This window comes from Onychostoma macrolepis, chromosome 17, assembly GCF_012432095.1.
Source record: "Onychostoma macrolepis isolate SWU-2019 chromosome 17, ASM1243209v1, whole genome shotgun sequence".
In the NCBI taxonomy this organism is placed as follows: Eukaryota; Metazoa; Chordata; class Actinopteri; order Cypriniformes; family Cyprinidae; genus Onychostoma; species Onychostoma macrolepis.
The window spans coordinates 29094429-29116700 of record NC_081171.1 but is presented as its reverse complement, the minus strand read 5'-3'; the positions used below and the strand labels follow the sequence as shown (position 1 = coordinate 29116700).

The following is a 22272-nucleotide window of genomic DNA, read 5'->3' as shown; positions in this document are numbered from 1 at the left end:
TTTCGTTATTAACAAAGCGGTCATGTGTTTGGAATGTACACCCCCTACCATAAAACTATATCGAGTTTTTTCCCCTTTCAAGTAGGCTATGTCTAAACACGAGGATTTAATTAGCCTACAGTACAGCTGTAAGATTAAATCGTTCTATTACGTAAAGTAGCCTACATTTCACCAATAAGTACATTTCATTCATTCTAATAATTTTTCGAGTTAGCAATAATCTGAGGCATCATTTATCACCAGTAGCCTATTAAAAGTGACCCAGCACATCTGCATCCCACAGAAGCGGATTCCTAGTGATTTAAAAGTGGGGGCTCCATTCTTGAGGAATTTCGTAAGGGAGTAAAGTTGGGAACAACCCCCTATTTAGTGTCAGGTTGAGCTCAGATTCCTCCCATTCTCACCGAGGTTTCCCTCACTGCTGGAGGAGTCTGTCTGGAGGAGCACTTCAGCCTTTACTTTCCGTTTGTGATACTGACGGACTATTACAGGTCTGAATATGATTTCTTTACTTCATTCAAACAAACATTTCAAAGGGCTTATTTAGATGTGTATGGCATTTTTAAAATAACGCGTTCAAGGAATGAAATTAACGTTAAAGTTTTAATGTCTGGAATTTCGTAGTGAGTCTGAGCTGATTTATGTGACATTTAGAGGATTTAATCACAATTTTGTAATTCATTATTGCATGTTTTTTTATTTACTTATTTTTAAATTTTTCTTTCAAAGATCTTTTCCTTTATAAATATTGGTAAAACCCCGAGTTTTTAAACGTTCGGTTTAAGTGTTGATAATTGTTGATTTAGGTCTAGGTCTAGTCTCTAGCCTAGTAATCAGATAATGGTTTAGCACTTGTGTCGAGCTCCACGTGGAGGCGCTCGTGAGCCGTCATGATCAGAGAAGTAATTATACACAGTCCTGTCATCTAATTGTCATTTACATGTTTAAAATGATTCACACTTATTTAGTACAAAATAAAACTAAGCACACCATGAATGCATTGGTATAATGATGCTATCATTTAAAGTAAAGTACTATGCAATGACTGACTGTAGAAATAACGATGAATTATTATTTTTCTCTCTCTTTTTGTAGATTAATTAATGAGCTGCTGACTGTGTCTGTGTAAACATGAAGATCAGGCTGTCTTTGGCTGCCGCTGCACTCTTTGCTATATTACTGAATTCAGTAGAGGCGCAAGGTATAGTCCATGCTGTCTGTCTCTCTTCTGTTTTAAAACATTTACAGTGAAATATGTTTTTGCTCATTAATTAGATGCCAAGCATACATTGCTTACTTGTTGAGTATCTTATATTAAACTGTATTACTACTTCTTCTTATAAATCAACTTTGGCCTGTGTGATTAACTTCTATATAGTTATTTATAGCCTAATAGTTTATACATTTCTAGAAATAGTTCTAATAAGCTATTAAATGAAAATGATGTGCTCTATTTGTTTAAAAATGTTACTCCCGTAATGTTGTGTGTGATTCCAGTCTACATAGAGGCGTGTGCTTTTACACACAGAGAAAATTACCTAAAAAAAAAAAAAAAAAAAAATCTATTTGTACCTAATGTTTAGTATGAAAAACAGTCACGCAATCTGCCGTTTGTTGCGAGGCATGCCTCAGCAGTTCAGCACATATGCAGCATGAAACAAGCAGTCTGGGATGGTCATCACCTCCTCTATGAGTCAGTTATTGCCCAATGAATTACCATTAGTGCTGGTTAATTACAGGAGCTGAAATGAAAACACTGTTACAAAAGCATCATTATTAAATGTCAGAAAAAGGTTAAACTGCAGACTTTAGCAGTAAGCTCTTAAGTCAAACTCAAATGTACATTTATCAAGAGTCAAAACACATATGCAAGCTGGATCAGGGTTGCCAGATCCCAGAATTGTTTTCAGCTCAAAACCCACCCAGAAGGAATGAAATCTAGCCAAATTATTCCCCACATCCAATCTCAGCTGAAAGCTGCTGGATTTCCATAAAAAGGCTTAAAATAAACTTGATTTTATTTATTCTTTATGTATGACTAGTTTCTATGTAGAATATGCATATTTATGTATTCAATGTGTATTTTATACCTCTTAGGTTACTGAATCTGAATATATAGGTACTTAGGTTTGATCATTTTTACACACTTTGCATGACAAATAGTAAGTAACACTGTGGCAACCTGTGATACACTGACATAACTATCAATATATATAAGCAGTTTTTTGCTATAAAATGCACATTGTCCTTAATTCTTTAACACAGTTCTTCATGCATGAAATTAAATCTCTGATATTTTCTGATCTCAGTCGAGATCTATAATCAAAACAACAAATTTAAAATATAAAAAATACTTTTAATAAAAACATATGCACTTTATGCTTAACTAAATGGCTTCCAGAAGTAAAATGGATAAGTGATTTCTACCGCATGATTTGAAGTTGTTTTAGTTTAAAAACGGATCTGTAATTAAAGTCACCACACAGCATCAGTTTAGGCCACCGACAGCTGTCTCGAGCGAAAGTGATGTGATGTGAGAACGTGAGGCTGAAGTTTGATTCAACTGGAAAACCAAATGGAAACATTCGTTTTTTTTTTTTTTGTGTGTGCTGTAACAGAATGGAAAGATGTAACATGAGAGGGCTGAATTAGTCCTCAGACAGCACAAAGACAAAGAGCCTTTTTAGGTTTCCTGCAGCCGCTCACGAAAACGCTGAGTTGCAATCCATATGGAAAGTTAATATGCAGTAATGTTTAATGTCAGCACATGTTGTGGAATTACTTTGGCATCTGCTCGGCTTCTCCGGGAGACTCCAACCTCTTTTCCGAACTGCCTGGCAACGGCGCTAGCCAGAAAGAATGCCTGACTGGCTGGAGGTTATTGACATGGGGCAGACTTTCTCTCCGGGGGATGAGAGAAGTGCTCTCCTGATGGGCCTCCTCGTCCTGAAGCCTCCAGAAACTCAACACGAGCCGACGTTTGTGTCACTTCCGTTATTAAACTGTCAACAGAGTCAACAAAGCTGTCACGTTCCATTATTATAACAGTTGCTGAGTCGGTATTAAAGCTCAATGGTAGGTAGCGTTTCACACATCGTTTGTGCGCGCTGGTGCCGTGACACAAGATGCCTCGTCTGTGAATCGGTGAAGACTCATGGGTTTGGCCTGTTTGGACACGTGAAGGGAATCGGCCCAGACCGTTTGAGTTTGACGCGTCAGGTTGGTGAGCATTCTTTCTCCAGCAGGTCGTGTTGTTTGTCGTTTTCCTGGTGTGCTTCCTCCACCGTTTATTTTAAAATGATATTCTGCTGCTCTGGCCTCCATCCACGCACACTTCTTTCCATCCGAAACTTTCCTTCTTTTTCTTTGTGCATGTGACGTTTTGCCACGTCCTCATTATTCGGCTGGCCGTCAAGTAGAATTAAGACCAGTAGTGCATGGAAAAGTCTCTACAGCGAAGATCTGCTCTTATAGATGATCATAAATCTATAGCAGACGCTGTGGATCTTCATCACCTTGTCGATGAAGACTAGTAATAAATGTACTAATTTAACAAAACTCTACAACATACATTCTTAAAAATAAAGGTTCCAATTAGAACCATATCCTCTGTTTCTTTAGAAAAATCATGTTCTACTGCTTAAAACTGTAAAATGCTGAGCTGAAGAACGTATAAAGTACCCGAACATCAAGAACTTTTTTAATCTCCAAAGAACTACAAAGTTTCAAGTGACCTTCATTTTTTTGTGTTCTAAAAATAAAGGTTCTTTATTGGCATTGATGATTCCACGAAGAACCTTTAACATCCATGGAACCTTTCTATTGCACAAAAGGTTCTTCACACTAAGCAAGGTTCTTCTATGGCCATTTAGGAACCCTTATATTTAAGAATGTGACATTGCAAGCTGCACTCTAAATACACTAATTTATTTCTGTAATATTAAGCATGTTTGATATCACCTGTTGTTTGAATTTTGGATGTCATCGCCTGTTTTTCCTATGCATTCAAGACATTATTCTGACAGCAGATATTTACATCAGTTATCAGCATTCATGCATGCAGCTGTAACATGGATGTTGAGTACGTAAGTGGACATCTCATCGCCTTAGATCGCCGCCTGCTGAGATGAGATCCACCACGGTTTGATGTAGATTGCATGCCAATAATGTCTATGACAGAATATCATTTTGAAATACATTTGTTGTGTTGTCCTTTGTGTACATGGAAACAGTGTAATAAGTTGTTCACCCATGTACATGTGCATGACACTTTGACAACCAGATGAATGTGGATCGATTTCCTCTTCATATATGCGTTGTTATTTATTTATTTATTTTTGTGCTGTACGTTTTCCTTCATACCTCTCAATTGGGAGTGTTGTCTTGTCACGTACACCTTCCGTATGAAAAGGAACTACACAAAAGTCTGTCACGACAAGTTGTGTATTCTTTTTTTGAGATTTGCAATGGATACGTGCCTTCAGTAAAACCTGTTAGTACTCAAGCCTTGTTGGAATATATGTATATATACAAAGCGTATATATAACATATATGTATTTTTCTCTACTCCCGACAGAGCCATCTGGACATCTTTGACATCTCGAAAACTTGATTCCATTGTATAATCAATATTTTGGGAATGGAAACATTGTCTTGATATGATTTATTTTTGTCACCAGAGTTCCAGTGAACGGGCATGCCTTGTATTGATTGCATTCAGCATGTATTGGATGGTTTGTCGACGACATTTTGTTTGTGATAGGTCTTGAAATGTGTTTAGCTCTTCTCTGCTTGAGCTGCAGACCATGAGATTCCAGGTTATGCAACTCAAGAAAAGGCCATTTGAACCGAAATGGCTTCCGTCACTCTCTTATGTCGTGTTTTGTCACCTTTACTGTTGGTTCTGTTTGTCTCGCCCAACAATAAACAACTAAACTTCAGTCCTGAAGTGTTTGTCGTTGGGGTTGTTGGAAATCGTCTAATGTTCCTTCAAAATTTATTATTAATTCAGATATGGCAGTTTCTTGTGATCTTGACTATATTAACCTCTTGTTTGCAGTGGAGCCTCCTTCAGACTTGAAATTTAAAATCCTAAATGAAAACACGGTGCATATGTCATGGAGGAGGCCTTCGTCTCAGATACAGGGCTATAGAATACAAGTCATATCAGATACAGGTGCGTGATGTCAACAGCTGCACATTTCACAACATCTGCATGTTTTTTAAATGGCTTCTCTTCTGACTTGATATGTCATTATCTGTTCCAGATGATTTGAAAGATTTCAGTCTTCCTGCCTCGGCCACAGACACATCAATCTCAGATTTAACTCCAGATGTTGACTATTCAGTGTCAATCAATTCTTTTGATGGTGTGGAAGAAAGTATCCCAATCCTTGGACAAATAACAAGTAAGTGCACACCAGATATCCTCAATGTCTTTTCCTTATTAGTTTTGTATTTTAAAACAAGCAATTGTTCATATTGCATGTGTGTACGTACGGTAAGGGATTTGCTCATGTGTTCAATTTTGTCTTGAAACTTGGACTGGAGTGACATTTCAAACCATGTGGCTTATGGGATAAAAAAGAGGAACAAACCTTTAGAACTGTAGTTTTGCGTTTAAATGCCACTTTCAAGAAAAGTTTAAATTTGATATCTTAAAAAGGTAATTTGCTTTAGCTGTCAAACATGTTTTCCTTATCTTAAATATGTGTGAGAGTACACATCTTTATTATTATTATTATTATTATTCATTAATCAAACTATTGTAAACTTTGTGTGTGTATATATATATATATATATATATATATACCTAACCCTAACCCTAACCCTACATATATACATTTAAGCAATTTTGCTATAGTACATTTTTAGACAGAAATGATAAATATGCTCATAATGCAAGATATTTCATTTTATGCATGAAATTTGAATACGTAAATAATGAATATTCAGACAAAAATAAGCATAATTTCATTTACTCTTGTTGATGAGTGTTTTGATATTGCTGTACAACATCTCAACCTCTCATTGAAGGAGGGGCTTAAGTCGTTTATAGAGACCAGAATATAATAGAGTGTTAGGAGTGGACTCCTTTGACTTAAGCCATAATGGAAAAACCTGAGACTAATGCACTAAATACCATTCAGAATACTGTAGAAATACTCTTTCAAGCACTCACAACACACTAGAAATGTAATTGTTTTGAGGTTTCTGAAGCACCATTCACACTTTCTTCAAAACCTGTAAAAAAAAGTCCAGTTTAGTTCGAAATCTTCTGAGGAAATTTACAATAAATGAGGTGTTGTTGATTATTAGTTTTGATAAATCTATTTGCCAAAGGGAAATGTGAGCTTCCAAGACACAGACCTAACTTCTTCTGCTATTACAGTTCAATCCAGCAACACAAGTGGAACAAAGAGGCCACCGTCAGAGGCTGTCAGTGAGTACATTCAATCAAACCATTTCTTCATTGTTCCAGATGTTAGTTTTCCTTGCTTCTTATCACCTATGAAATGGAATTTTATATGCAGTGTATTAGATCACATTTTTCCTCTAAACTTCAACCGCTGTAGACTTGTTACTGCTCGCAAAAAGAAAGATTGCTCAAGGCTGCGGTTGGCAAAATTGCCTTTAATTTAAAGCATTAAAATAGAATCAAGGCTCATAAAACACTTTGCTTTGTACTGCAAGAAGTGGCTGGTATAACACAGAGAGGGGCTCAGAGGCTTTTTCTTGCCTCACTCATTGACTCTCACACACTCAGACATCACAACTAGTGGAAAGGATTACGGTCCCGACCCAATTCCACTTCTTGTGAGTCCAAATCGGGAGTACCGGTGCCAAAACAAATCCAATTGAAATTCCAGAAAACCTGTTCTCAAGATGTAAATTTCACAGTAAAGTTTTGGAGTCATGTCTAAAGAAACAGAACAAAGCTAATTGAAAGTTTCCATTTGCTTCGGAAGCATAATTTTTGTTGGGAAATGTTGAAGGAAAAAGACAGAGGATGTGACTTTTTTTAGGAGTCATTAATAATTGTGTAAGTGTAGTTGCAAAATAGACTAAACCGCAACATATTTTGTCCATTAATGAGTCAAATGAGAAAGAGTGTAGTAGTCTTATATGGCTTTCTCTAATGCCTCTTCATTCCCTCGTCATGCAGAGTGTTCAGTGAGTGCTATTGCGGATCTGGTTTTCCTGGTGGATGGCTCTTGGAGTGTGGGAAGAGAAAACTTTAAATTCATCCGGAGTTTCATTGGGGCCATGGCGGGAGCCTTTGACATTGGAGAGGATAAGACCAGAGTGGCTGTGGTGCAGTACAGCTCAGATACCAGGACAGAGTTCAACTTGAACCAGTATCACAGGCGGCCTGATGTCCTACGAGCCATTAAGAATCTGCCCTACAAGGGTGGTAATACCATGACAGGTGTGTAAAAGATTTAAGATTTGCCATACCATTATTTGGCTGATTAGGACTTGTTTCTGTATCAGCATCTGTGTTGGTCCTGGAACAACCCTAGTCATCATTAATCATCTAATCAGAGTTTGGGGATTGTTGGTGAAAGCTGCTGGGATTGGGTTTGGCTTGGAGTGTGAACAATATTCGGTAACACTTTATTTTGATGGTCCCTTTTGAACATTCTGTTGACACTAAGTAATGTTGCAACTACATGTCAACAAACTCTCATAAGAGCATTAGTAGACTGTCTGCTTCATATCTGCTAACTCCTTATTGTGTTGGTCTCCCAACAGATATTCTACTGACTATAAGTAACTTTGCAAGAACGTGTCAACTTAATCTAACCCTAACCCTACCAGTCAACTAATACACTACTAACAATCTAAAGAGAGTCAGCAGAAATGTAGGTGCAACATTACTTATAGTCAATAGAATGTGTTAAAGGGACCATCAAAATAAAGTGAAACCCAATATTCTTGTCAGTCTATCATGTGGTAACACATAAGTGATACTGGAACATCCTACTATACAAAACCACTCACAATTAAACCATTACCCAACTAAACATAAAAAGAGTCATAAACAACTGAATATTTCAATATATAATTCATATTTAGACACAAATCCTTCCAAAATAATCACTTAAAAGGGTTTGAAATCTTCCTTCGATATGAATTAATTTCTTACATGCTCAACCAGGTGATGCAATGGACTATCTGGTGAAAAACACGTTCACTGCGGCGGCTGGAGCCAGGAAAGGCTTCCCAAAAGTGGCCATGATCATCACGGATGGAAAGTCACAAGACCCAGTAGGGGAGTACGCTGAACGGCTGAGGAACATTGGAGCAGAGATCTTTGTCCTGGGTGTGTACAGTATAAATCTATTGATTCGTAATCCATAACTGTATGGAACACTATTTCAAGCCATGTTTCTTGTCTTCAGGTATCAAAGGAGCAGATGAGGATGAGTTGAAGGAGATAGCCTCTGCTCCCCACAGCAAGCATATCTACAATGTTCCAAATTTTGACATGATCAGTCAGGTGCAGAAGGAGCTCATCACTCAGGTGTGCTCCGGTGTGGAGGAGCAGCTAAATTTGCTTACAAGCGGAGAGGAAGGTACTGCCCATGCACACATAATACCACTAAGCTCACAGAGAATTGACCAGTTAATGGAAGATCTATAAATCATAAATATCTATCCTTTTTTATCCCAGTTGTTGAACCAGCTTCAGACCTCAGAGTAACCGACGTCTCCTCCAAATCCATGAGAATTACGTGGGATTCTTCTCCTGGAGACATCACAGGCTATAAGCTGCAGGTCTTCCCCTTGATTGCTGGCGCCAAGAAGCAGGAGCTCTACATAGGGCCCACATTCACCATGGCCAACGTCAGAGACCTGTCTCCTGAGACAGAGTACGAGATCAGTCTGTTTGCCCTCAAAGGTCTGACCCCTAGTAAGCCGCAAGTTGTCAACGAGAAAACACAGCCTGTGAAGGTGTCTACAGGTAAGATGCTAACAACTAATTTCGTTCATACTTCCAAGGCCATGTTTACACCTGGTATTAAGATGCGTTTTATTCGATTGGGTAACAAGTAGACTAGGGAGACACATTCCCATTTACATTTGCCGTCCCTTTTTTCCACTTTTGGCCATTTCTGTCCTGATTTTGAAGGGAGGGTCTGTATGGGCCTTTTCTGATCTTTTGATCTAATATTGTGAAATAAGCTTGCACAATTTACATAAGACCGGAAAACGATACGAAGAGCAGCACCTTTAAAATCACGATTGGTAAGACAACACTGACATTTTTTTGCCTTAATACTAAACTTATGATTTCAGGCGGTAAAGTTTAAATCCTGTCTGGCTAACATGCTTCAACAACACTTCCAGCGATGTTGTAGAATTACATCAGTAGGCAGAGAGGAGACGGTCTTTTGTGGCTGTTTGAACGTATTTGACCACATGAGTGTCCATTATGAGAGCAAATGCTAAAACGTTTTCGACTACCTCTGGAAGTTGTCGTAACTGGACAAGCTGGAAAGGTTTTACACCCAATTCATACTTGTATTAAGTGTTGTCCACTTGTGATCGGATCGACCAAAACATGTCTTAATGGTGTGAACACGTCCCAAGTAGTTAACCATGGTGCACTAAGTTTTAGCACAGAGAATTGTGTTAATCAAGGATGCAACTGCTCATGGATCACCTTCTTGTGGGGACTGAATCAACAACATTTGAGTTGCCAGTCCGAATCTTTAACCATCCTATTATAGGTTGGAATATACTACATGGCTTATTAAATCTGAATTAATGTTGAGTCCATCAGACTGTAAACCGCTACAAAAATCATGGCAAAAGTTGTGTAGTGTATTCCAGCCTTAAATCTCATATAGATCCGCCCTATTCGTAGTTTAGCTATGTACTGTACTTTTTGGTCTGCTTACCCTCAAAATGCAAAAAAATATATACTGTATAATTTCCAGACAGACAGGTTGTGAATCTTGTGTTTTGTTCCCTATAGAGTGCTCCCTAGAGGTTGAGGTCCAAGCTGATATTGTCCTCCTGGTCGATGGCTCGTACAGTATAGGACTGGCTAACTTTGCTAAAGTTAGATCCTTCCTTGAAGTGCTCGTCAATTCTTTTGACATCGGACCCAACAAAGTGCAGATCAGCTTGGTTCAGTACAGCCGGGATCCTCACACTGAGTTTGCCCTGAACAAGCACCACGACATTGCAACTGTGCTCAAGGCAGTGCGCGCCTTCCCCTACCGTGGAGGCTCCACCAACACTGGCAAGGCCATGACCTATGTAAGGGAGAAGATCTTCATTCCAGCCCGTGGCGCTCGTGATAACGTGCCCCGAGTCATGGTGCTCATCACGGACGGCAAATCCTCGGATTCTTTCAAAGACCCTGCCAACAAACTAAGGGAAGCAGACGTGGAGATTTTCGCCGTGGGAGTCAAGGACGCCGTGCGCTCCGAGCTGGAGGCGATTGCCAACGCTCCTGCTGATAACCATGTGTTTGAGGTGGAAGACTTTGATTCTTTTCAGCGGATCTCCAAGGAACTAACCACATCCATCTGCCTAAGAATTGAGCAGGAGCTCCATAACATCAAGAAAAGAAGTACGTGCCAGCTTCGATTATTTTTTCTGTAATTTCTGTTCGTATTTATGTGAGTGAGCTGTATGGATAGCTTACCGTGATTTCCAAGTAGGACATGTTCCTGGATCAACAGCCTTGATGGACCTGGAATAACAGCCTTATCAACCAATAACATTTTAGGAATGAAAAAAGTATTAAGGTTAGGGCTGGGGTTAGGGATTTGAACAACAATCTTATCAGCTTATCTATTCCCTCTGATAAGCAGTTTACTCTGGGTAGTTAGTTAAGGATAGGGTTCAGACTATGTTTGTTCGATGGGAATGTTGTTCCAGGATCAACAAAAGATGTTGATCCACGAACACACCCTGCTTGGGACAGTCACCAGTATGGTTTCATAATACAAATAACTAGGAAACATCTGTTGAGGGCAGATTAAATATAATAAACATCATGAACAATAAATAATCAACATCTTAACATCATCATAATCAATACTAAATTGTTGTTATACACCACATATTTCAGTTTTATTATTGTGTTAAAGGTACAGTTCACCCAAAAATTAACATTCTGTCATCATTTACTCATCCTTGAATTGTTCCAAACCTGCATGATTTTCTTTTTTCTGTCGAACAAAAAAGAAGATATTTTGAAGAATATATGGGTAACCAAACAGTAGTATTTTTTTCCCCATACAATGGAAATCAATGGGTACTGTCAAGGTATTGGATAGGATTAGGGATGTAGAAAATGGTCAAACTGTCAACGTTTTTTTCTTGTCTTTTTTTGTTTTTAGGTCCAATTCTCGCTATTAACAAACCATTAACTATGACTTTTTCCTCAATAAACTAATAATTTTCTGCTTATTAATGGTTAGTAAGGTAGTTTTTAAGTTTAGGTATTGGGTTGGATTAGGGATGGAGAAAATGGTCATGCAGAATATTTGCTTCATAAGTACTAATAAACAGCCAATATGTTATTAATAGGCATTCTAATAAGCAACTATTTAATCGTGATAATTGGTCCCTGCACCTTTTTTTTAATATCTTCTTTTGTGTTCAACAGCACAGGGTTGAAACAACTTGAGGATGAGTTAATGATGAAGTGATGACAGGATTTTCATTTTTGGGTGAACTATCCCTTTAACTCATGTGTATTTAGAATGTATTACTAAAGGTTCTCTTGGAGCAAATCTGCAAGCAAGACCATGCTTAAAGCGTGGAAAGCCAGATAATAAACTTTCAAGAAAATATACATAGTAAAAAACCTTTGCTTTTAACTTATAGTGATGTGTTCTGTCATGCAGGTTTGGTTCCACCAAAGTCGCTAAGCTTCTCTGAGGTCACCTCCAGAAGCTTCAGGACCTCATGGATTTCTGACGGAGAGGATATCCTGTCTTTTCTGGTGCGTTTCAGGCCGGCGGCTGACATAACTGGAGACTACATCTCTTTGGTGGTTCCTCATTACACCGCCTCTACGATTTTGCCCAATCTCACGCCCCTGACCACTTATGAGGTTAATGTCATCGCTCAGTATGATAAAGGAGACAGTTTTCCTTTGACAGGAGAGGAGACGACTTTAGAAGGTATTTAATCATATTCAAAGTCGTTTATCACTGACAAGTACAGCTTTTTTGCATGTGGCTGATAACACGCACTGCTCTCGCATTTCAGAATTAGGCCCTGCCCGTAATCTCGTGGTGAGTGATGAGACCGTAGACAGCTTCCGCGTGTCGTGGAAAGCCGCTCCAGGAGCAGTGCTGAGGTACAGACTGTTGTATGAGCCAGTGGGTGGAGGAGATAAACTGGAAGAACAGACTGATGGGAGTCAGCTCACCATTGTGCTCCAAGAACTGCTTCCCGTCACCACCTACCGTGTCACAGTGTACCCTGAGTACGCAAGTGGACTGGGTCCCTCCATGGACACTAAGGGCACCACCAAAGAAGGTCAGCACTGTGGGAAGTTTTGACTCTTTTATCTCGAAATTCTAAAACAAGTAAATTAATCCCATATTTATTATTCTCTCTCAGTCCGGGGCTCTCCACGTGACCTGAGGGTCTTCAACGAGACCGTGTCCAGCATGAGGGTCTCATGGCGGGCCGCTCCAGGCAATGTGCTGCAATATCAAGTGGCCTACAAACCTGATGGTGGGGAAAGGAAAGAAATGTTTGTTAAAGGAGACGCAACAACTGCTTTGCTGAGAAATCTGTCGCCGGACACCGAGTACGAGCTGTTCGTTAGTGCCCGTTACACCTCTGGCCTCAGCGCGCCACTGATGGGAACAGGCACCACTCTGGAAGGTAAGACACTTCTGCTTGTGCTTTCTACAAAGCAATTAATTTGTCTGCAGTCCACTGCATAATATGAAGCTAAAAATTGATGGGTGGTTTAAGACACCCAGATGGCAGTCAGCACCAGTGGTTGACTTGCACTACTTTTTCAATAATAGATGCAGATAACTATAAGAACGCAGATCTATATGATATTGAAAATAAATAAAAACATGACAACATTTTATCAAAAGTCACTTGAAAATGTGCTTTTTCAATTGACAAGGTCAAATTCAAAATCTGATCATTCCCAAATATTGGCAGACATACCCTAGTGAAAAATAAATATAAAATAATGTATTTTAAATATATTATATATATTTCATATATTTATGTACTTAATAAAAATACCCTGCAATTATACCTTTGGAATACTAAACTGGTATACTTAAAGTCTGCTAAAAAAAACAAAATAATTTTTTCGTCCTTAATACATGAAAGTCCAACTAAAGATATACTGAAGTATATTTGATCGTGCTAAAGTGGAACTATTGCTACTATACTTCAGGTGCACTCGAAATATCTTGCATTTAAACAACGATATTATTCAAAGATCATACAATCCTCATCAATAGTGACATTAAAACATTTTTGGCTTAATATTAAGAAATGTGCATTGTGCACAAGTATAGTACTCCAAATAAAGTTTAATTAGTATTTTCTATCAGTAAGTCGTGAGTGATATGTCAGTAAATATGTTAATAGATTTGAAATATATGACTTTTTTGTTAGGCAAAGTGTTAAAGGGAAGCTGTACATTTTGATGTTTTTAGATAGGGCTCTCTGCTACCCTGATTGTTTCTTCACACGCTTCTGTATCACGCTCTTAACAGAGGACAGATGTGCTTAACGGACTTTCAGTGTTGTCTGTCAGTGTGAAGTGCACTCCATAATTTTGGGAGCCAAATGGATGACCCTTTAGATGTGTCATCAAATGACAGATCTCACTGTGTGGATTCCCCCACGCTCTGGGTTCATACATTTGGTGTGTGGGCAGCAGATGAATTAGCTGAGCTTGTAAAAATGTCCTCACTCATGCTTGGCATGGGAAGAAGAGTGAATGGAAACAAAACCTCAAAAGATAATGGTTTGGTGGAATATTTTATAGTGTCTAACCATGGTCTTGCAATCAGAATTTGGGGTTTTAAAATGAAATCATACAGTGTACAGTTCTGTTCTACTTTTCTAAAGTTACTAATTTAAAAATCAAATCATGTCAATAAATAGATTGCAAAGTCTTTTGATACTGTGCTGGATTTTTAGTGATTGCTAGTTATTTGTTTCCTATTACTGTCTGGCTTGTATGAGTGGTCTCAAACCACTAAGAGCCAGTTTCTTCTACATAAAAAAACCCCGCTTCCTTTTTTGCTTTCGCAAAAAGTGAATTTCATGTTTCTCTCTATATACTCTCTTGATAAAAAGCATATCAGAACTGCCATTAACTTGTGGGCTTGCTGAATGCTAGCCACTGCCAAAACATTTCATCCAAGGTTTTTAGCCCTAACGTATCAGCCATAAATGCCCAATCCTTACTGCACGTCTTTCTTTGGATGGGTTTCAAGCAGTGTCATATTAAAATGACCGATTACAGCATCTAACCGGAGCCGCTAATGGCTGTCCTCCGCTCATTATACAAAAGCACATATTTCAGAGGCTTGTCATTATGTATGCTGACTCAAGCCACCTTTCAACGAAGAGCTAAAGGAAACATGTGACTAATTTTTGGTTGATGACAAGGCGTTTCCAAACTGAGCTGCGTTAAACTCCATATCCTGGAGCGTAACACAGCTTTCTTTGTTTTAGTTGCCCTCAGCCTCCAGAAAAGTGCACTGTGGGGCCAAACCCAGCCAGGGCAATTAGGAAGTGACCTTAAACAAGGGCTTTAGGGGCTGACCAGCTCATTATGAGAGTATGAGAATCACACTGCATCCCCTCTTCAGCCTATTAAACTGAATTGTAAAAAATGCCATTACAAATGTTAGCTTGCATTTCTTCTTAATTCAAAAATGTAAACTTGTTTTTCTAAATCCGCCAGTTTGCTCCAGGGGTCTCAGAGCGTCTTTGTGTTTTAACATCTGGTGAATGTGGTTGCAGTCAGCATGAGTTTTGTCTCATGATAGTTTTTGTGGAAAATGGGCTTGGGCTGTAAGATCTTTGCCAGCACCAGATTATGTCTCTTATCCAGGACTTCTGCCCTGTTTTACTGAATATGAGCTGAATTCTCTGAGAAGAGAGAGGACAGACCTCAATTTCTCATTAAGCGCTGTCCAGTTGGATCCCATGCAAATTTCGCAAAGCTTAATCAGTGTGCTATTTGAGATTATCCAAGTGTAAGTCATGCAAGATTGTTTGAGATGTTTTTGTCAGCTTTGTATGGCAGCTGTTCAAAAGGACGTTCAAGATGTTCGTTACCAATGTGTTCTCAGTTTGTGACCACCCCACTGGTTCATTACCTCGTCAAGATTGATTTCTCCGATGTGTCATTTTTTATTCCACTCAGTCAGTGGCAGAGTTTGCTTTCTCTGAATGTGGACACGGGTGAGAAGATCCAGAAATTAGATCCAGGGCCTGAAATTGGATAAAGTCTATATGAAACAGCTACAAAGAGGAAATCGATGGAAAATGGTGATAAATTGTTCACGATGTAGTTATTTGTCCATTTAGCTAAAGCTGGCACCCGTGATCAGGGGCTCAAGGTTTGGCTGGTTTGATTTAGCCCCTGCTGTTATGTGCTGCAACTACATGTAGTCCATGTAAGCAACATGTAACATGTTTACACCGCCCTTCAAAGGTTTGGAATCAGTAAGATTTTTAATGGTATCTTATGCTCATAGAGGCTGTATCTATTTGATCAAAAATACAGAAAAAAAACGTATTACTGAAAAAAATATATTACTGCAATTTAAAATAACAGTTTTCTATTTTAATATACTTTAAAATATAATTTATTCCCGTGAAGCAAAGCAGAATTTTACTCCAGACTTCAGCGATCCTTCAGAAATAATTCTAATATGCTGATTTATAATCAATGTTGGAAACAGTTGTGCTCCTTAATATTTTTTGGGACCTGTGAGACTTTTTTCAGGATTCTTTGATAAATAAAAAGTATGCACTACTATTCAAAAGTTTGGGGTCATTCAATTTTTTCTTTCTATTTTTTAAGAAATGTATTATTTTATTCAGCAAGGATGTGTTTAATGGATTAAAAGACGTATTGTTAGAAAAGATTTCTATTTTGAATAAATTCTGTTGCTTTTAAACTTTTATTCATCACTGATAATAAATCTGTATATTCTGAAGGATCATGTGACACTGAAGACTGGAGTAATGGCAGATGAAAATTTAGCACTGTGTCACAGAAGTAAATTATATTTGAAAGTATATTAAAATAGGAAACCAATATTAGAAATTACAATAATAGTTCACAATATTACACAATATTTTTGATCAAATAAATACAGCCTTGATGAGCATTAAAAACTCGTACTGATCCCAAACTATTGAATGGCAGTGTACATAGAATAGTATACTACAGTAGATATTTCGCCAGAGGTCCTGACGTCCTGTATGGTTTGAATGAGGATGAAAAGTCTTTAATATGCATTAGATTATCAGTCAAAGTCAGAGTACCTTGCAGGCAAGCGGGAAAGTTCAAGTCATGGCTCTTTCTTGACCCTGTTCCCCACTGCCTCCTGTCTACCCTAGCAAAAGGCCAAAAAATCACTTAATATGCATGAGGTGGTCAGACCATCTGTCAAGAGAATGTGTTGGTCTGAAGGACACAGCATTGGAGAATCTGTCTTGCTTCCAGGTACACCAAACGTTTTCAAAGTGAAATAATTCAGGATGACAGTCACGTTAGTGCTGGAACTCCTGTTCCCAGTTAACATCAACATTTTGCTTGGAAGGAACGCTAAAACAAGGATCAAAGAAGGAAAAATAGCAAATGTGAAGGTCCAAAAGGAGTCTGGTTTTAATCTGGCCTCAACACATAACAATATCAGGACAGCATTAATAAACTCATGCACATTATTGTACTGTTGCGTCTTGGTTTAGTGGCTACATTTTCTGTCAATGCAAAACCACAATTGAATATTCATCATTAATAGCTTGTGTTGTCTGAGTAGAGGTGCACTGCCGTGCCTGGCATTAGCAGTTTGTCTGCACTTTAACAATCAAAAGCAGCCTGCAGAAGACATTAACATATGATCTGCTCTCCTCTGTGCTCTGTCAATAAAATCAGACCTCTATGCTGGATGTAGAAACAACGTCAGATCCAGTCATGCTGGCACAGAGTCCTAATTTCTTTGTTTGTTTCATCTTGAATTAGTTATTGTTGTTCGCTAAGGCATGCATCATTGTTGGCGTAGTGATTTGAACAAGTCCTTCAACTGTTAACTATTCAACTTCAGTCCATAACTTGATGTTGCAAATTTGAATGTGTGTGTTGCTGCGTTACTAAGTAAACAGGTTTTTCACCTGGTGGGTAATAAAATGAACTTGAATTTGCAACCTCATGTGTCGACAGCTTTGGCACAGGCAAACACTGCTCACATATTGTTTGGAACAATCAAAAAATTGAGCATCTTGTATTATTGTCCCTCTCAACAAAATTTGCTCCCACTTTAGGTGGCCAGAACTACTATGCACTTACATCAAAAAATAAGTACAATGTACTTATTGTGTTCATATTGTGTTGCAAAACTCTTTTTCTGATATTGAGGTGGGATACGGGTAAGGTTAGGGACAGGTTTGGTGGTATGGGTAGGTTTAAGGGTGGGTTAAGGTGTAAGGAATGGGTCAACTACAGTGTAAATGTAATTACAGAAATTAATTACAGATGTAATGACATGCAGGTATTTTTCAAAATATAAGTACACAAAATGTGCATTGTGTCAAATTTAATTTAAATGTAAGTAGTAAGCACATGGTAGTTAAGGCCACTTTATATAAAGTGAGACCTTTTTTGAACCGCCTAAAATATTCCAACATAAAAAACCCTGTAGAGACATTTAAGAAGAATTAGACTTTGGAGCACTCGTCGGAAAGAAATTGGGACATAATTTTCCTCAGCAGTTATCCTGTCATTTACAGCCCCTATCCTCCCAGGTCTATGAGCTATCTAGTCCCTGTTTGAGCTATGACTCAGAGCCTGGTAATTGCACTTTGACTTGGGCTGTTGTTTTAGATTGACAAAAGGCCCGTTTGGCTTGTTTTAGACCAGCAGAGCTCAATGTGTGGGAGATAGGTGACTGTCCTAAAGTCTGGAGAACATGAGGATGGGTGGTGAGAGGGAGAGGTGTTACTGTGAAAGTTTTACACTGCAGTTCACTATGCTGTCAGCACTCTGACAATTTCCTTTCATTTCAAGTCTCTCTCTTCTGCTTTGGGCCACTCAACATAGAACTGAGAGGAAGAGAGAGTGAGAAGATAGGTATGTGGTATGGTGCAGATCAAAAAGCGAGCTACATCTGCACTTTTAGCAGTCTGTGTTTAATGGATTGGGTTTCGTGTTCAATGGAAAGTAGATGTGATGACAGATGTGTGGCAGCAGGGAGAGAAATTATTTTTGCAGAGCTGTTTTCCAGGGTACGCGGTACTGACAGAGTAAATCAAAGCAATCGCGAGCTACCAGCGTCTTTGGTCTAATCAGTCTCTAAGCCTGGCCAAACTGGTGTTAAATGTTTTAGGTGATTAGCAAGTTGTTCACCCTGCTGAAAATCCAGCACGAGTGGTCACCAACATAAGGTATGCTTATGTGGCATGCTGATTTTTGGTTTGCTGGACCAAGTAAGGGAAGCAGGAATGCTGGTGAACCAGTGTTAAAGTGCCCTATTATAGGTAATGAAAGGTTCATATTTTGTTTTTGGGAGTCCCCAACAACAGGTTGACATGCATGCAAGGTCAAAAAACACTTTCATTGTCTTATAATATGCATTTATTTTTACCTTACTTGCTCAACGATTCCCAAACGATTCGCTCAACGATTCATTTTTCCAAACCCCTCCTTTGCGTGACACTAATCGACACTAATTGGTCGATTGGTCTCGTTTTCATGTCATCTCGCCTGTAATGCCTGATAAAGCTGCAGTGCAGCTTTGTGTACAGCGTTACCGGGGAAACCGCTATTTTTACTGTTCCAAAAGCGACACCTAGTGGCAAAGAATGAATTTGCATTTTCATTCAGACCAACACGAAAAGTGGGCGGGCAATATGCTAATGTTTCATGTTGACATCAACATGAAATGGCTTGGGATTCATTTTAAAAACGACTCGTTTCAATGATTCATGGTCGACTCTTTCTTTTGAGAGACAAAAACTTTATACACGGTGTACTTTCAGATTTAAAACTTTGCAGGATGTTTTCATTCACTTAGAGCTGTGTTTTCATTCACTGCATGAAAGGTCATTTTCAAAAGAAAGGTGATTGGAAAGTTGGTTCCCCAGCCTGACTAGCTGTCAGGATTCCATCTAAAACCATCATAACACGTCCTCCTAACAAGCTTGGCCATCCTGGTAGACAAGTTAACCAATGATTGGTATTTTGTTGGTCTAATTAGTCTCTAAGCCTGGCCAAACTGGTGTTAACAAGTGTGTCTTTCAGTCTGAACACTGTAGGTGTCAGAGATCGTTTTAAAACCTTTGAAACATGACTGCCTAACCAGCTTGGCCAGGCTGGGTGACTAGTAACCAAGGTAGCCTGATTTAATGGAGGTGTTTGTTGCTTCTGTTTTTAAATATTTTGTGTCTTTTTTTTCTCAATGATTCAGAACTCGGTTCACCTACAAATCTGGTTACTTCGGATGTCACTGAGAGCAGTTTTGTAGCATCCTGGACTGCCGCCCCTGGCAACGTCCGCCTTTATCGGGTCACCTGGAAATCCCTCTTTTCAGAGGAAGCTGGCGAGAAAACCGTCCCCGGGGACATAACCACCACCGTTCTGGACGGACTGACACCGGAGACCCGCTACAAGGTTTCTGTCTACGCTGCCTACAGCAGTAAGGAGGGGGAGCCGCTGCATGGAGAGGAGACCACAGATGGTAAGTCCATTCCCGCCTGCGTAATGAATCCAGCATATGACCAAACGCTCTTTACCTCGCTCTGTTTGTCTGACGTGGGCCTCTCGTCCTGAGGTAACCTACATCAGAGAGGAAAAAAAACTTGATATACTGTATATAATGTCTGAATATTGCACTGACATGCATATAAACCTAAATGAAGTATCTACCTTACCAATCTGAACCAGTCTGCGCAAAATTTTAAATGACACTCAACACAATTCAGCTACTAGCAAATAAATTAAATAAATAAATGTGTGGTGCTTGATAATCCGTGTAACTCTGATGAGTTCAGTCATTAACAATGAATGAAGACTTACCACATTTCTTACCTTAAGGATGACAAAACCCACAGACTTACACCCAAGCCATATCTAGAGACCAGAATATCATACAGACTTGAGGGTGGGCCAACAAGCAACCGCTTAACGTGCAGTCGCATTGACCTTTGCTTATCGAAATTCCTAGAAATCTAGTAATTATCAAAAGAAATCCATGTGTGAGGGTGAAAATTTTACTCAAGCAAATTCCATGAATCCATGAATTTGCTTTGCCGAGCAACAGAAAGCTGCATGGTTTGAAAGTGACTTCTCTGTGAGCTGTGCTTCAAACATTGCTAGACAATTCACACAAAGGCACTTTTTTGGTCCACGAAATTTTGCAAATGACGCTGTGCCATTAGAACACCCAAGCAATCATATAGAAATATGCAGTTTGAACATCTTGGCATCCAGTTTTGTATTTTGGGGTGAGCATCACTTCTTCAGAAAATGACAAAATCAGTTCTCGAGTTTAATGTCCGTTTTAAGAACACACTGCAACATAATGACATGCTCTCTGAAGTATGCTGGAGACAAAAGCTCCAAAACAGAAATGTATTAGTGTTCATTCTGATGTGGAAAGAGTGACTTCCATTTCCTTTCATAAGCTCAACACCAAGCGGGGGCAGAACGTCATTGCTATAGGTTTGCGTCATTACCTCTGTTTCCTCTAAAATACCTTCACTCTGGGCTATTGTAACATATGGTGTAGTGTGCAGAGTGGCTGATTTAATGATTTACACATGCTCTCTATTATCAAGGGATGCTGGATTTCAACACGCACTACAGCACTTATGGCATCCTCTTACTAATTCAGTGGGGCAACTCACTGGTTAAACTCACTGAAATTTGTAATTGGTTTATCTTGCTGTCTGGCTGTTTATTTATTGTCTGTCATCTAAAAAGTCCAGCCGAAAACAGTCTTCTGGCTTTCCATTTTATGTCTGCTGCCATCACTCTATTCCTTACCTCCTTCAATACCAGCATTAACACACTGTGTCCTTTTGGATCATGGATTCTTGGAAAACTTGGAAGTGTTATTTTTCCATCCATAAAACTCCCAATTTGTAAAAGGTCTCTCCATCTGAAAGTGTTCCGTAGGCCGGTTAAAAGCAGACAATTCATTCTTTTCCCTCTTGCGTAAAAACACTCCGGTCACGGCATAAAAAGAGAACATTGCAGACAGTCTTAGAGTGTCTGCGTTATGCATGACGTACAACCATTTTGGCATGTCTGGTTTCACCCGGTTTGGAGATCTGTGGTCTGTGTTGGATCAAGATTATCTTGGCAGACAAACTTTTATTATTCAGATGGTTTGGTTTTCCTGACCCCTAGGAAATGTGGTTAAATCAGTCCAATGTTTAATGGACATTGTCTTTCATTTATCTCCCCGACAGTGTCAGCCGCTGCCAGAGTTCTTACGGTTTCAGAAGAAACAGAGAGGACCATGCGAGTGACATGGCAGCCAGCACCTGGCAATGTTGTCAATTATAGGGTATCGTATAAACCTCAGGGTGAGACACGCCAGTTGGCCTCCAAAGCACCAGGGGGCACTAACACTTTAGTCCTGAGACGACTGCAGCCACAAACCCCTTACGATATCACAGTGGTTCCCGTCTACAAGTCTGGTGATGGAAGGCAAAGACAAGGAGAAGGAACCACGTGTAAGTTAATAGCAGATATTTGAAAACTTGAGGTGAGGCAGAAGTTGTTGAGGTTGAGGTTGAATGTGAACATGTTCATCCTCTTTGTTGTCTAATTTGACACCCTTTATTTTCTCTGCAGTGTCTCTATATAAAGCTCCCAGAAACCTGCAAACTTCAGAGCCCACTAAAACCAGTTTCAGGGTGACCTGGGATCATGCTCCTGGGAATGTGAAGGGCTACAAGGTCACCTTCCATCCCACTGGGGAGGACATGGACCTGGGAGAGTTGTTAGTAGGCCCCTATGACAACACAGTGGTTCTGGAAGAGCTAAGGTACGAGATGCCAATGCAG

General features: G+C 39.2%; 1 protein-coding gene across 5 annotated transcripts in view; it reads left to right on the top strand.

Annotated features, from left to right (window-relative positions):
- Positions 1-300: 300 nt before the first annotated feature.
- The window catches only part of col12a1a (collagen, type XII, alpha 1a), a 78305-nt gene continuing 56333 nt past the window's right edge, over positions 301-22272 (top strand). For 2 of the 5 annotated variants that reach the window (XM_058748811.1, XM_058748813.1), the window contains exons 1-16: positions 301-491; positions 1096-1201; positions 5060-5176; positions 5268-5408; positions 6392-6442; positions 7166-7429; positions 8162-8326; positions 8406-8579; positions 8678-8968; positions 9986-10588; positions 11874-12152; positions 12241-12513; positions 12598-12867; positions 19668-19937; positions 21673-21939; positions 22061-22253. In XM_058748811.1, coding sequence (XP_058604794.1) covers positions 1132-1201; positions 5060-5176; positions 5268-5408; positions 6392-6442; positions 7166-7429; positions 8162-8326; positions 8406-8579; positions 8678-8968; positions 9986-10588; positions 11874-12152; positions 12241-12513; positions 12598-12867; positions 19668-19937; positions 21673-21939; positions 22061-22253 — 3428 coding nt within the window. In that variant the 5' untranslated portion in view covers positions 301-491; positions 1096-1131. The remainder of the gene's footprint in view (positions 492-1095; positions 1202-5059; positions 5177-5267; positions 5409-6391; positions 6443-7165; positions 7430-8161; positions 8327-8405; positions 8580-8677; positions 8969-9985; positions 10589-11873; positions 12153-12240; positions 12514-12597; positions 12868-19667; positions 19938-21672; positions 21940-22060; positions 22254-22272) is intronic. The other 3 variants (XM_058748812.1, XM_058748814.1, XM_058748815.1) reach the window with 3 other exon arrangements.